This window comes from Juglans microcarpa x Juglans regia, chromosome 2D (genome assembly GCF_004785595.1).
Source record: "Juglans microcarpa x Juglans regia isolate MS1-56 chromosome 2D, Jm3101_v1.0, whole genome shotgun sequence".
Taxonomy (NCBI): domain Eukaryota; kingdom Viridiplantae; phylum Streptophyta; class Magnoliopsida; order Fagales; family Juglandaceae; genus Juglans; species Juglans microcarpa x Juglans regia.
Window position 1 is genome coordinate 41,411,831 of NC_054596.1, and position 15,557 is coordinate 41,427,387.

A 15,557-nucleotide genomic window follows, 5' to 3' on the forward strand; every position below is an offset into this window, starting at 1 on the left:
TGTGGCGAAATTATAAAAGGTGTTGCTACAAACCACTGAAATGATAGGGTAGATAACAAAAGGATCCTACAACAACGAGCTGAAGACTACCAAGTGTGTTATGAACACTGTACTGAGCTTAAACTTGAATATTTAAGGCATGAAATAAACTATTTTCGTCACCCAGTTTTTTTTGTTTATCTGAAATATCAACGCTGAATTATGGTTAAGTGAGAAAAAAGAATAAGATCAGATTTTGCTGGAGGTTTGTTAATAGAAAGAAAATCTATGATTATAGCATGAGTAAGCGCTATCCTAAGGGGCTTCAGCTGCCACACAACACGGCTCAGACAAAACCTAGAGTCGTAAAAGAACCCAAGGATATGCCAAGAAGAAGCAAACCTTTTCTTCCTTGAGCTTGAAGCTTGCATGCTGCTGGAGCTTTCGCAGAATTTACATAATGTATACTTGAACCAGCTCTGGAGGAAGCAAGAACCAACCAAGAAGTGAAATTTCAAAAACAATTGTGTTTTGGTTCCTCTTCCGATTCATTTGTGGGGCGCATAAGCCTTTTCTTCCCCTGTCAAGTGCGTTCGAGAATCTCCAAATCAAGATACAGTTCAAAAGCCATGAACAAGGTCCAGAAAACATGGGAGGTGGTTCGAGATTATCCTACATATTTTTCAGATTGCCTTAGCATGAGTGACATTTTCAAGCAGATTTACAGACAATACATACAGCATCAGTGAATCTTAAAATGCCTAGTAAGATTACTACAACTAAGAAATTATTCATACAGTAACTTTAGGAGTAAGGAGTGACTAAATTATTTACATAACAAGCAATTGACCATCCCGAGCAGTTAGTTGCACCTCTATGACTCCCGGTATTTGGTCAGGTCAAATGTCAAAGTTCTCGAGCAGCTGCAAAAAGCATAATCGACATGTCACAAGTTAATTTGCTTAAAGTGATTGGGGAAAAAATGCATCCCACACGTAATTATTCATTTCTATATCGAAATGCATTGAACTTCACCTCCTCTCAGAGTCCCTGTAAACGCCAACCAAAGCTTCAGCCTTATCATAAAAGCTGTCTTTCAGTGATATCACAATGCTTTGAAATCCATTGCCTCCCTCGGCATCCTGATTACCCCTCGCTCCTTCACATGATTTTGATCGAATGAATCCAGCAACCTTGGCCACATTCAAGTTATCCAGTGCAGCATCAACTTCATCCAGTATGAAAAATGGTGAAGGCCTATAACTGAAACAATCCGGAGGAAAGAGAATCACATTAACCAATGAAGGTTATTAAATTTTTTTTCATAACAAGACTGCTTTCTGTCAGCCGTCAGGACTGTATTTTTGCAACAGAACATAGCAAAGAGCAGCACAGCAAATAACAGCAATAAGAAGAAACACGCAAAGTGGAAAACAAGTCAAAACGCCCAAAAAAAAAGAATATAAAAAATTAGATTTAAGGGTGATGCCATACCCTCAACCATAATTCCATGTATTTAAATCCAAATCCAAAGGCAATTATGGATTGAAGTCAATTGCAAATTAGCTAAGAAATTCCCAACTCCATGTTAACGTATACCATTTAGGAATAAATATATAATTTAGGAATGTTGACTATTACATGTATATTTATCTGTGTTAATATTAGCTGTACAGAATATATTTACCATGTATAGATGCCAAATATTAGGAATACTTGAGACTTTTCCGTGTATAGCATAATATCTACTTTCCTGTAAAGTTTGGTGATTACGTTGATAATGAGAAGTGGCCGAACCGTGATGGTCAGTTTTGGAGTATTTTGACACTCCACAACCCAAGCGGATATAGAAAATTATAAAGTCGGCTATCTACACATCTTGGAAAGTTCCATAGGAAATATTTTGTAACACACGTGTGACCAAAATAAAAATAATTATGTTCATTGAAGGCATACCTGTGGATGGAAAAAAGTAATGCAAGTGCTGCAACAGTCTTCTCCCCGCCAGATAGCTGTTCCATATCACGAAAACGCTTTGTTGGGGGCATAGCAGTGTACTTGATGCCATGTAAAAATGGATCATCTTCATTTTCTAAGTTTAAATACGCTGTCCCACCCAATGGGTGTGTGTTGCTCTTTGTCAATTGTTTGTAAATCTTATCAATGTTGTTCGAAATGTGATTGAAAGCATCCATAAACAACTTGTACCTGTACAATGGAAAAAAAAAATCAGCTCCATTCCTTTGATGGGAAAATGCAAATCATGCACCCATATCTGTTTTAATTCTACATAAAGTGACAAATGTTACACAGAGAGAGAGAGAGAGAGAGAGAGAGAGAGAGGGACTGTATGTGTTTAGATAGGACAACCCCCTACACAATCCAAATTCCTTCTTCAGCTTATGAAAAGTTTAACGTCTAACATTCCAACTTTCAATCTTAGAGTTGGCAAGTCTTGCCAAAACGGTAGGGTATTAATTTTCGATATATAATAACATATCATAACTAGTACCTCTCCTCCTTAACTGAGTTGAACTTATCAGCTTTATCCTTCTCTTCTTTTCTGGCTGCTTCAAACTCTTCAGTTACAGCTCTTTCCTTTTCTTGCAGAGCCTCGTATTGGTCTAGAGCCTTCAGATTTGGAGCTGTTCTTTCAATTTCTGATATTAGGGCATCCATTTTTTGCTTAAATTCAACCTCAAGCTTCTCTCTATCAGCAGGTCTCCTATCCTGCAGAAGCGATCTATTCAGCTGACTAAAATCAAAGATGGGGCCTTCTGCTGAGGATCCTGTCTCCATTGGAAGGCTTATTTGTTCTAATTCACACTTATCTACTATTTCCTGCCTCCGTGACTTCAGCTGCTCAATCTGTGTCTCCTGTAAAGTCAATAAAATGTGAGTTGGTTTCTGAATTCATTAACACGAGCAAAGGAAAAAAAAAAGAGACCATCAGAAACTTACTTTAGAAGATATCTGGCGGTTAATTTTCGATATGCTCGTTGTAGCTTTGGAGGTCTTATTCTTCCATTCCTGCATCTCCTTCTCACACTCTTCCAACTTAGTTTTCCACTCTGAAAAGTGTAGGAAGAGAAGAAAATATCACATAACCTGTTAACAAATTATTGACAGCAACGGCAAAAAGTAATATTAAGGAATTAGAAGCAGATCCACACCAAAATTTGGAACTTAATTATGTCCAAATATTTTAGTCTAAAAAGCAACAGTGGCTAGCAGCTACTGAAGGAAACATTTAGGAAATTTGTTAATTTTTGTCTCTTTTTATTTTTAATTTCTAGGTCTATTTTATGGGGGCTTCAAAGAAGTGTTAGAAAATTTGTTTATTTTTAACGATAATATACCAAATTTCTTTCAAAAAAAAAAACGACGATATACCAAGGACTAAACCTAGTTCTATTAGGATTATCCAAAAAGGGGTGCAAGAAAAATTAGAAATCTTGGTTGAACAAAGGATTTCTATTTAATAAAATCTGTCACCCTATTTGATAACTAGAAAACACTAAAACTTTGGACATTTTTTATTAGATATATTGTTAATGATTAAAAAAAACCACTATCCAGTAAGCGCAGACTTAAATAAGATAACCTAATTTGAAGAAGTACAAAAAGTATAGAAAAATCTGGAAGCTAGGTGAACATGAAAGGGCAGCCATCCATTAATGGGGTATATTAGAAAAGAAGGCTTTGACTTTCTCTGTTGTGGCCTTCAGCTGTCTTCAAAGCTACAACCACTTTCTCTCTCTTAATTTGGCTAAAAGTTTGTCTTAGGGATATTAGAATTTGTTTGAAAGATTTATTTCTTGGAAACATAGTCCTATAGGAAAATAAAATCCTTTTTTTTTATATAAGTAAATAAATTATATTAATCAAAGAATAGGCAAAGCCTCGTTCAGAACAAAGAATGCCCTAACTACATAGGAGCAATAGAAACAAGAAAATCATGAAGGTCTAGGCCATTAAAATTAACGGCGCTGGCCCAACTACAAAGAGTTCTAATAAAGAAAGCTTTAAGTTCCTCCATCGATCTCTCTTTGTCCTCGAATGTCCGTTCATTGCGCTCCTGCCATAGACACCACATGATGCAGATGGGGATCATCTTCCACACAGCCTTTATCTGTTGATTGCCTCTTAAGTCTGTCCAACTGGCCAATACCGCCACTATTGTCTCCAGCATGACCCAACTTAAGTCTAGTCTGCTGAAAACCTCATTCCATAACCCTCGGGATACCACACAATGTGGAAGAAGATGGTCCACAGATTCTCCCTCAATCCTACACATACAACACCAATCTGCGATGATCACCCTTCGTTTCCTCAAATTATCAGTAGTGAAGATCTTACCCAAGGAAGCAGTCCACACAAAAAAGGTGGCTTTTTGTCAGTCTAGGTGTAACCCAAGAAAACCTTAAATCTTCTTATAGATAGAACCCTAACACCAATTATTGAAAGCAGCCACAATTTCCCCATGCCGCTGCCCCCTTCCAGCCCCCAGTTACAAATTCACAGCCCTTCTCCTTCATCAACATAAACCCTAGCTACGGGCCTCTATTTGGTAATCTAGGTGAGTTTTCTTCAATTTTTCTAATCATCTTATAATGGATTTCCACAACCTCTTTTAATGGTTTTATCATCAAAATCGGTGCAAGATCCGATCTTTCATAACAAATTCATCAAGATTCATACCCAACCACTCTTGGTGTTTTTCCTTGAGTTTTGCCAAAAACAAATCCTGTTAGGTAAAGCTCTTATTATACTTTAACGCTATTTTCTACTGAGTTATTTTTTATTAAAAATAAAAATAGGAGAAGCCCAAGTACATGGATCATCCACAAAAGAAACACAGTTGGAAGTAGATACTGATAAGAGGAATTCATGGAAAATCAGTCCATTAAAACCTATAGCGATAGACCAAAGAAGAAAAGTTTTATAGAAGAAAGTTTCAAGTTCATCCAATGTTCATTCACAAATTCCTTGCATTATTCCTTTCCCTCCAGATACACCACAGTAGGCAAATGGGAGTCATCTTCCATACAGTTGCAATTTGTATACTGCCTTTTAATCCTCTCTAGGTACCAAGGAGGTAGTAGAATCCTCTGTAGGTGCCAAGGAGGTCTACTACCTTTCTAGGCATAACCCATGTTAAACCAACTATGCTAAAGAAATCATACCAATTAAGGAGCGCCAGCAACCTCACAATGGAGTAGGAGGTGGTCCATGCTCTCCACTCCCTTTCTACGCAGCATACAACACCAATCCATAACAATAATATGATGTTTCCTTGGGTTATCTTTTTTTTTGACAAGTAAAATGAAAATTTTATTGATACGAATGAAGTAGACAAAGCCCATATACACAGGAAGTATACAAAAGAACACCTAAATACATTCTAGAAATACATTCTAGGAACCAGAAATTAAAAACAGAAAGTAATGAACAGTAGTTCCATTAAGCACAATGGCTGAAAACCAGAGTAACAAGGTGTGCACAAAAAAGTTCCCAAGTTCCTCCATTTTGCACTCCCTATCTTCAAAGCACCGATCATTCCTTTCCAACTAAATATACCACATAATGCAAAAAGAAATCATCCTCCAAACTGCAGCCGCTTCGGGACAGCCTTGAATATTCTTCCAGCAAGCTATTAAATCCAACACCCTCAAAGGCATAACCCAAGCCACACCAATTCTTCTAAAAACCTCATGCAACAACACTCTTGTCACCTCACCATGCAGAAATAAATAATCCACTGATTCCCCATTCTCCTTAGGTTATCCTTGGTGATTAATTAACTGAGTTATTATTTAGTGAAGCGTTTAGAATAGCAAAGAAAAAAGAAATGTGTTAATAGCGTTATTTGACAGTCTAAATAATCTGCCAGAATATCATATGGAGAGAGATGCCTTGTGGAAAAATGTTGTTGATGTTAAATATGGAAGTTTGTGAGGGGTTGCTGCTCTAAAGAAGCTAGAGGTGCGTATGGGGTGAGCTTGTGGAAGTTCATTCGAAAAGGTTGGGGAGAATTCTCTAATCAAATTAAATTTAAGGTGGGAGAGGGGAAGAGGATTCTTTTTTGGCATGACACTTGGTGTGGGGATTCTACGCTTAAGTCGGATTTTCCCTCTCTTTATAGGATTGCTAGGGATCAAATCGCAGCTGTGGAAGATTCTTTCTCATGTATTGATAATATTATTCAGTGGAATGTTGAATTTATTGGAGATGCTAATGATTGGGAAGTGAATGATGTTACTGTTTTTTTTGGAAGACTTTATAGGTCAAAAGTGGTGCCGGGAAGGGAGGCTAGTATGCTGTGGGTTCATGCAGGAAATCCCAGGTTCTCTGTTTCTTCTTTCTACAGAATTTTAACCTGTCACGGGCTGTTAGTTTCCATGGAAAAATATTTGGAGAGTGAAGGTACCTTCAAAGGTGGCTTTTTCAGTTGGGTGGTATCTCTTGGTAAAGTTTCGACCACTGATAATCCTTTTTTTTTCTATAAGAGGTAAATTTCATTGATACGAATGAAATAGGCATAGCCCGTGTACAAGGAAGTATACAAAATAACACCTAAATACATTCTAGGAACGATAAATTAAGGACAGAAAATCATGAGCATTGTTCCCATTAAGTACAATAGCAGAAAACCAAAGCAATAGAGTGTGTAGAAACCACTAATAATCTTAGGAGGAGAGATATGTTTATAGCTGATTGGTGTGTCATGTGCAAGAGGGATGGAGAAACTGTAAATCGTTTTTTTCTTCACTGTGAAGTGGCCATGTCTTTGTGGAATGAGGTTTTTACTCGAACGGGTATAGTTTGGGTGATGCCTAAGGATGTGGTGGATCTAATTACAGGATGGTATGGATTAGAGGGAAGAAAATGTGCAGCTGCCATATGGAAGAAGATTCCTTCATGCTTGATGTGGTGTCTATGGCTGGAAAGGAATGGGAGATGCATTGAAGACAAAGAACGTTCGATGGGAGAACTTGAGAATTTCTTCTTTAGTACTTTTGTGTTTGTGGGCTAAAACTCTTGAATGAATGATGTTAATTTTCTGGATTTGAATTAGCTTTTCTTGTGTTTTCTAGAGAGATGTAGGTATTTCCTTTGTATAGGTCCTGTGTACTTGAGCATTGTCTATTCTTGGTAATAAAGTTTCTTATTAATTATCAAAAAATAATCTGCCAGAAATGGAGGTTCTTTAAGTACAATAGGGTTGATTTCTACTTAAATAGCCTGATTACAGTACAGTTGCTTGATTTTATGATCTATAGATGTTCAATCTAAAATTCAAAGTATTGCATGAATGTAGTATTTATGAAACAAAGCTGGAATTTGAAGAAAGCATAAAGCAAGTTTTCAGACGCAGGAAGGCTATGAAATTTAGACTGATTGATCTCATCAGTAACTGAGGAAGCAAAACTGTACCTTGTACTTCTTCCTTAAATTGACTGACCTCACCAGTAACTTCCTCGGCTGATGACTTGGCTCTATCCTCTTTATCCTTAACCTGTTCTAAATCATTTTTTAGAGCACTAATAGAAGCTTCCAGCTCTTTAATTCGCGATTCCATGTCCCGGTTTTGCTCATACTCCAACCTGGCCAAAAATAAAAGGTATGAGCACATGTAATTCTGGGTAAGTGCCAAGCAGCTGAACAAATATTACATTAAACATTAACATTGAGTTAACGCTACTCTTTGGAACTTTAAAAGACAAATGACATGTTCTTGCAGTAAATAGATGTATGAGCTAAGAAAAAGCTATGGAAAGCTGAGAAAATTATGTAAACAACAACACAACATGCAAATAATGTAAATTTTAAAGCTTTAAGAAAAATCCTATAGGCATTGTCTTGTTATTGATATTCAAGCAGATTCGTTGAATATATTACAAGTGCCACCTATCATCCAAATTATTGCATGAAATATGGTCCCAGGCTAGGGCAATAAGCCACTAATGCATCCTAGATAAACAAAAGAAGGTTAACAACTTGATTAAAAGAACACTCCATACCTACCCTATTCCATTCTCCTTCTCACCTTACTTCTTGAGTCTAGAGATTCGGAACCCCAAGTAAATACTTTCACCTTGGTCTTCTGTAAATAATTTTTTTTTTATAAGTAAAAATTGTATTCATCAAATGCAATAGGCGAAGCCCATGTACACAGGATGTATACAAAAGAAACGCCTAAATACATTCTAATACTAGAAAAACGAGGACAAAAACTCATGGACAGCCCCTCCATTAAGTACAATAGCTGAAAACCAACTAAACAAGGAACACATAAAAAATTTCTGGAGTTCTTCTACATTGTGTTCCCTATTATTAAAACACCTCTCATTCCTTTCCAACCAAATGCACCACATAATGCACAAAGGAATCATCTTCCACACAACTGCCACTTGAGAGCAAGTATGAAGTCTAGTCCAACATGTGAGTAAATCTACCACAGATTTTGGCATAACCCAGGTCAGTCCAGGTCAGACTGGATCTTCTAAACGCACCATCCCATAACACTTTACCCACATCACAATGTAGAAGTAAATCTGTAAATGATCCACTGATTCCGCAGCTTTCTTGCACATGAAGCACCACTCCATAACAATCATTCCACGCTTTCTCAGATTGTCAATAGTCTAAATATTCCCAATTGCTGCTGTCCATGCAAAAAAAGCAACCTTTGACGGAACATGAGCCTTCCAAATACTCTTCCAAGGAAAAGAAATGTAATGTTGATCAGACAACATCTTATACTATGATCTAACAGAAAACTTTTTAGACGCTGTATATCTCCAGAACATTTGATCCCTGTCATGTCTTTTAATATCCACTGAATACAACAATCTAAAATCAGTAACCTCCTCAATTTCCCAATCCTGGACAGGTCTGTAAATAAATAAACGCACAGTAGAGCAAATCACTGACAAGCCAAGAGCCTGCTTACATCAGAGTTCCATAATTGCATAGACTCAGATATAAGCATTCAATCCATGTAACAATTAGTGTAAGGAATCCTGTGAGTTATATCATCCCAGCATTCAAAACTTTTAGGTATTCCGTCATAGCTTTCTTTCCTTGATTCGCTTCTTTCAAACTATGAATTGTTTCAGCTTGCAAGAAATGTCCCACATTGCTTTCACACTATGAATTATTTCAGCTTCCGAGAATTGGTTCTGATCACTATCCCATTATGCAGGATTGTGGGGGTATTGCGAGAGGGCGTAGGTATTGCAAATTTGAAAATATGTGGTTGGAGGTACTCCGAGTTTTGTATTGGCTGGTAAACTTAAAGCGCTTAAAAAATATTTGAAGATATGGAATAAAGAGGAGTTTGGGAATTTGGATAGTAAGAGGAAGATTCTACTAGATCAGTTGAGGTGTTTGGAGGATAAGGAGCTGTCGGGGGATTTATCCAGGGAGGATTTGGAGAGAAAAAAAGGGGTTGTTGCTGAATTAGAGTCAATATCTTTAATAGAGGAAATATCATGGGGGCAAAATCTTGGGTGTTGTGGCTGAAGGAAGGTGATAAGTGCACAAAATTTTTTCACCAAATGGTGAACTATCATCAAAGAAATAATTCTATGGCAGTCCTTCATGAAGGTGATAACATTCTTTCGGATCAAGAGGCTATCAAGGAACATATTGTGAATTTTTATGAGAAGTTATTTAGGGAAGACTTCTCTTGGAAGCCTAAGTTAGATGGGCTGTTTTTTGACTCCATTGACCAGGTAAGTGTAGAATGGATGGAGAGAGTGTTTGAAGTAGTCCTTGATGTGGTTAGAGGTATGGCTAGGGACAAGGCTCCAGGTCCGGATGGTTATTCTATGGTGTTCTTTCAAGCTTGTTGGGACATAGTGCGAGAAGATTTTATGAAGGTTTTTCTTGAATTTCATACATTTATGAAATTTGAGAAAAGTTTCAATGCAACATTTATTGTACTTATACCTAAAAAGGTGGGGGTTGTGGAGATGAGAGACTTTCGGCCTATTAGTTTGGTAAATGGTTATGCAGGTTTTCAATGAATTTTACTCTCTTCAAAAGTTTGAAAAATCCCTAAATGCAACCTTTATTGCTCTAATTCCTAAGAAACACGGGACTTTGACTATTGAAGACTTCGGCCTATAAGCCTGGTTAGTAGTGTTTATAAGATTATCTCGAAGGTTCTTGCTAACCGGCTTAGTCCGATGTTGGAACAGATTATTTCCAAGTCTCAAAATGCATTTATTCGTGGGAAACAAATTCTTGACTCAGTACTCATTGCAAATGAGTGTTTGGACCACAAATTACGGGAGGGAGGTTCAGGTGTGTTGTGCAAGCTTGATATGAAGAAGGCATATGATCACGTGAACTAGGAGTTTCTATTATACTCACTTGAGAGATGTGGTTTTGGGGATAGGTGGATTTCATAGATGAATCATTGTAATTCAACTGCCCGATTCTCAGTTCTGGTTAACGGCACACCGGCTGGATTCTTTGACAGTTCGCGGGGTCTGCGGCAGGGAGATCTTCTATCTCCTCTTCTTTTTGTTATTGTTATGGAGGCTTTAAGTAGGATGGTGCAAGCTGCTGTTGGGGGAGGGTTTTTATCTGGCTTTCAGGTGGGCAATGGTTCTAGTGGTCCTACTATCATCTCACCTTTTTTTTGCAGATGATACGTTAGTTTTTTGTGAAGCGAATAGAAGCCAGATCCAAATTCTACGAGCATTGTTACTCTGCTTTGAAGCAATGTCAGGGCTAAAGGTGAATCTAGGCAAGTCTAAGATGGTTCCTGTGGGTGTGGTCTCTAATATCTATAGTTTAGCAAGCCTTCTAGATTGAAAGGTTTATTCTTTCCCAATGAAATATCTGAGCCTTCCGTTGGGAGCAACTTTCAAGAATAAAGCTATATGGGATGGGTAGTGGAGAAGATAGAGAATAGGTTGGCTGGTTGGAAACGAGTGTATTTATCAAAAGGGGGCCATCTCACTCTTATCAAGAACACTCTCACTAACCTCCCCACTTATTTTTTATCTTTGTTTCCTATGCCTATAAAGGTGGAGAACAGAATGGCGAAACTCTTTAGGGCATTCTTATGGGGAGGCATGGGGGAGGAGAAAAAATTTCATTTGGTGAGTTGGAAGACTGTATGTGGCTCAGTTGTGAGTAGGGGGTTGGGTGTGTGTAACTTGAGAACTTTTAATAAAGCTTTACTAGGAAAATGGCTTTGATGATATCATTTGGAGGGGGGATCATTGTGGAAGGATATCATTGATGCTAGATATGGTATTGGGCTGGGTGGTTGGTGCTCTAATGAGTGAGAAGGGGGTATGGTGTGGGATTATGGAAGTATATAAGGAAGGGGTGGACATGCTTTGCAAATCAAATTCGTTTTGTAGTTGGTGAGGGCAATCGAATCAGATTTTGGCGAAACGTGTGGTGTGGAGATCAAGCATTGGAAAGGGTTTTTCCGGCTCTATATCGTATTGCAATTAATAGGGAGGCCTCAGTGGCGGATGTGCAGTTATTTTCTCATGGTACGCGCCAGTGGAATATTCTGTTTAATAGGGATTTCCATGATTGGGAATTACCTAGTGTCTCAGTTTTTTTTAGCTTATTATATTCCACGGAGATTCCTATGGCACAATGAGATAGCTTGAAGTGGAGGTCTAATAATCACAGGATATGTACAGTTAAGGCGTATTATAGCATCTTGACTACACATCTTGGCAATACTCCGTTCCCATAGAAGAATATTTGGAGAGCTCATGTGCCTTCTAAAGTAGCTTTTTTTGTTTGGAATGCTACTCTTGAGAAGATATTGACCACAGACAATTTGAGGAAGAGAGGTTGTGTATTGGAGGATTGGTGCTACACGTGTAAAAAGAATGGAGAATCCGTGGACCATCTCTTATTACACTATGAGGTAACAAGGGCATTGTAGGATGAGATCTTTCAAAGGGTTGATGTTGCTTGGGTTATGCCTATGAGGGTGGTGGATTTGTTGGGTTGTTGGACAAAGTTGCAAGGCTGTCAACAAGGGGCAGTAGTGTGGAAGATGATTCCGTTGTGCATTATGTGGTGTACTTGGACAGAAAGGAATGCGAGGTGCTTTGAAGATAAGGAACGCACAATGACCGAGTTGAAGAATTTTTTTCTCCACTCTAATGTGTTGGTTTTCCACTATTGTTTTGCATGGGGACAATATTCAGGATTTCTTGTCTTTAATTTATCATTCTTAGAATGTATTTAGGAACACTTATGTATACTTCCTGTGTACAAGGGCTATACTTTTTTCATTCATATATATAATATCTATCTTTTACTGATCAAAAAAAAGTTTGGTAAATGGGGTATACAAGATTATTTCTAAGGTGCTAGCCAATTGTATGACTGTGGTAATGGAGAGGATTATTTTGAAGTCTCAAAATGCATTTGTGAGAGGGAGACAAATCCTTGATTCAGTTTTAATTGCTAATGAATGTTTGGAAAGTAAAATCAAATTGGGTGAATCTGGAATTTTAGTTAAATTAGACATGAAAAAGGCTTATGATCATGTTAGTTGGGATTTCCACTTGTATTTACTTGGGAGATGTGGTTTTGGTGAGAAATGGCGTTCGTGGATTAAATATTGCGTTTTGACATCGAGATTTCTATTTTGGTGAACAGTTCTCCGGTCGGGTTCTTTAATAGTTCTCATGGTTTGAGACGAGGAGATCCTCTATCTCCTTTTCTTTTTGTTCTTGTTATGGATGCATTGAGTAGAATGATTGAAGCGGCAGTGGAATGAAGATTTTTGTTGGCTTTTGTAGTGGGTGATGAGTCTCAAAGATGCTTAAAAGTCTCCCATCTGCTCTTTGTTGATGATACATTGATGTTTATTGAGCCTAATCAAGATCATCTCCGTGCTATGAGAGCACAGTTGTTATGTTTTGAAGCTATTTTGGGACTTGGAGTCAACTTATTCAAATCTGAAATTGTTCTAGTGGGTGCCATTTCCAATATTTCAGATCTGGCCAATATTATGGGATGCAAGGTATCTTCGTTGCCTATGAGATATCTTGGTCTTCCCTTGGGGGCTTCTCGTAAATCTGTCACTATTTGGGATGGGGTAATTGAGAGATTGAAAGGAGATTAGCTGGATGGAAGAAGCTATATTTGTCTAAAGGGGGGAAAAGAAGTTTTATTAAAAGCATGTTTGTCTAACCTTCCGACTTATTTTCTCTCTTTTTCCTTTGCCGGCAGGAGTAGCAAAGAGGATTGAGAGGATTTTTCAAAACTTTTTGTGGGAAGGCATAGGAAAGGAAAAAAAGTTCCACTTGGTCAGTTGGAATAAGGTTTGTCAACCGGTCTCTTGTGGAGGTTTGGGGGTGCAAAATTTAAGGCTCTTTAACAAAGCAATCCTTGGAAAATGACTTTGGAGATATCACATAGAGAGAGATGCCTTTTGGAAAAGTGTTGTTGAAGCTAAATATGGGAGTATGTGGGGGGATTGGTGTTCAAAAGAAGTTAAGAGTGTATGGGGTGTGTTGACGTTGTGTTTCGCGGGCCTAAACAACTCTACGCAGGCAATGCCACGATGTGAATTATTTGGAATCCCCAACAGTGTTCCGGTGTGGCTGTACAGTGGCGATTCGTACGTCCAAGGCGGTGAATGGAAAATGTGTAGGGAAAGTAAAAAGAGATGGACATCAAGATTTACGTGGTTCGACAATATGCCTACGTCTACGGGGGTTTGGGGAGGGAAGTCTCCGCTATAATATATATGTTTACAATCACTCATGGATCCTCATATCTCACTATACAGAGAAGGTTGGAACTCTTCCTTAATATATTTCCATCGATTCCCTCTTGATCCGTATCCCAAAAATCTCCCATTTGTTTGTTAATCGTCCTCCTTTATGTTGTCTGGACATCCCCTTTTATATGTTTACCTGACCCTTTACATACCAGCCTGCCATGAATTGGCAGATCTCCCTTGCGTGAACACTTCTCCTTCTTCTTCTGACCCTCTTCCATTTTACAGCCCTAATATCTCTCGTCTCTCTCTTGCCTCCCTCTAACATTTGCAGTCCTTATATCCCTCTCGTCCCCTTCTTATCTCTTCTTTGTCTCCCTTTTTGTTCTTAGTGATGGCTTAATGGGATGGGCCCAATTTATGGGCTATGGGCATTTTTCCACTTCACAGGGTGAGTTTGTGGAAATACATTCGGAAGGGTTGGGGAGATTTTTCTAAACATATTAAATTTAAGGTAGGGAAAGGGAAAATGATTTTGTTTTGGCATAATATTTGGTGTGGGGATTCAACTCTCAAGATCGATTTTCCTTCTTTGTTAAGGATTGCTAGGGATCAAGATGTTGTGGTAGTTTATTCTTTTTCTTCTTTGTATAATAAAACATTCAATGGAATGTTGATTTTGTTAGAGATGTTAATGATTGGGAAGTGAATGAAGTTTTTTATTTTTTGGGAAGACTTTATATTTCAAAGGCTGTACAAGGAAGGGAGGATAGATTATTGTGGGTGCAGGCAAGAAATTCTAGGTTTTCGGTTAGTTCATATTATAAGGTGCTAACTTGTCATTATGGTTTTGAGTTTCCTTGGAAAAGCATCTGGAGAGTGAAGGTACCTACGAAGGTGGTGTTCTTCTGTTGGTTGGTTTCAGGATTGGTTTTAGGCTCTTTTTGTTTCTAGCGTGATGTAGGTACTTCCTTTGTATACGTCCTGTATACTTTGGCTTTGCCTATTCATGGTATGATAAAATTTTCTTATTAACTATCAAAAAAAAAAAAGAAATGTCCCACACCTTTAATTCAAACCAAGCTCTTATCACTTACCAAAATAAAAAACAAAAAAACTTCTTTCTCACTAATGGAAGCTGTAGGAAGCATTCTTCAATTAGTAGAAGCATTTTCACCTACCAAGAACACTTCTAGGCATGACCCAAACCAAACCAACCTGTCTGAAAAAAGTCATTCCACAACACAATAGCAATCTCACAATGGAATAAATGGTGATCAATGGACTCCCCACTCTTGTACATGCAGCATCAATTGACCACTACGGTGTCTTTTCCTCCGGTAAGAATTTTGCCTAGACAGGTTGTCCAAGCAAAAAATGCAGCTCTCGAATGGGCCTTAACCTTCCAAAATATTCTTCCATGGAAATGAGTTGTTATTACCAGTAAGGACATCATAGAAAAAAAAACAGATATTGAACATCCCTCTCTTGACAGGGGAACCTCCCGTCTTAATTTAGTGTAATACAAGAGATTAAAAAATGTGCCGAACACATCTATCTCCCAGTCATGGGCTGCTCTGATAAAGCTTACATTTACACTAGGGGAATCGCTAGATATCTCCATACCGTCTACCATAGAAATGCCCTTTGCTTGTGCAACACTGGACACGTCAGAAAGTTTCTTTGAGAGCCATGTCTCCACACCACAAATCATGCCAGAATATTATCATGGACCTTAAGGAATAGGGTAGTGGAAGCATATAAGAAGAGGATGGGAGCTCTTCTCTCGATATACTAGCCTTGAGGTGGGTGATGGGTCCAAAATAAATTTCTGACATGACTAATGGTGTAA

At 38.1% G+C, this 15,557-nt stretch overlaps 1 protein-coding gene across 1 annotated transcript in view; it reads right to left on the reverse strand.

The window, feature by feature from the left end:
- Positions 1-646: 646 nt before the first annotated feature.
- Positions 647-15,557, reverse strand: part of LOC121250221 (structural maintenance of chromosomes protein 1) — a 33,092-nt gene continuing 18,181 nt past the window's right edge. The window contains exons 13-18 of the mRNA XM_041149252.1: positions 7,417-7,586; positions 2,941-3,050; positions 2,492-2,856; positions 1,936-2,187; positions 1,015-1,242; positions 647-902 (exon numbers count right to left, since the gene is read on the reverse strand). Coding sequence (XP_041005186.1) covers positions 854-902; positions 1,015-1,242; positions 1,936-2,187; positions 2,492-2,856; positions 2,941-3,050; positions 7,417-7,586 — 1,174 coding nt within the window. The 3' untranslated portion in view covers positions 647-853. The remainder of the gene's footprint in view (positions 903-1,014; positions 1,243-1,935; positions 2,188-2,491; positions 2,857-2,940; positions 3,051-7,416; positions 7,587-15,557) is intronic.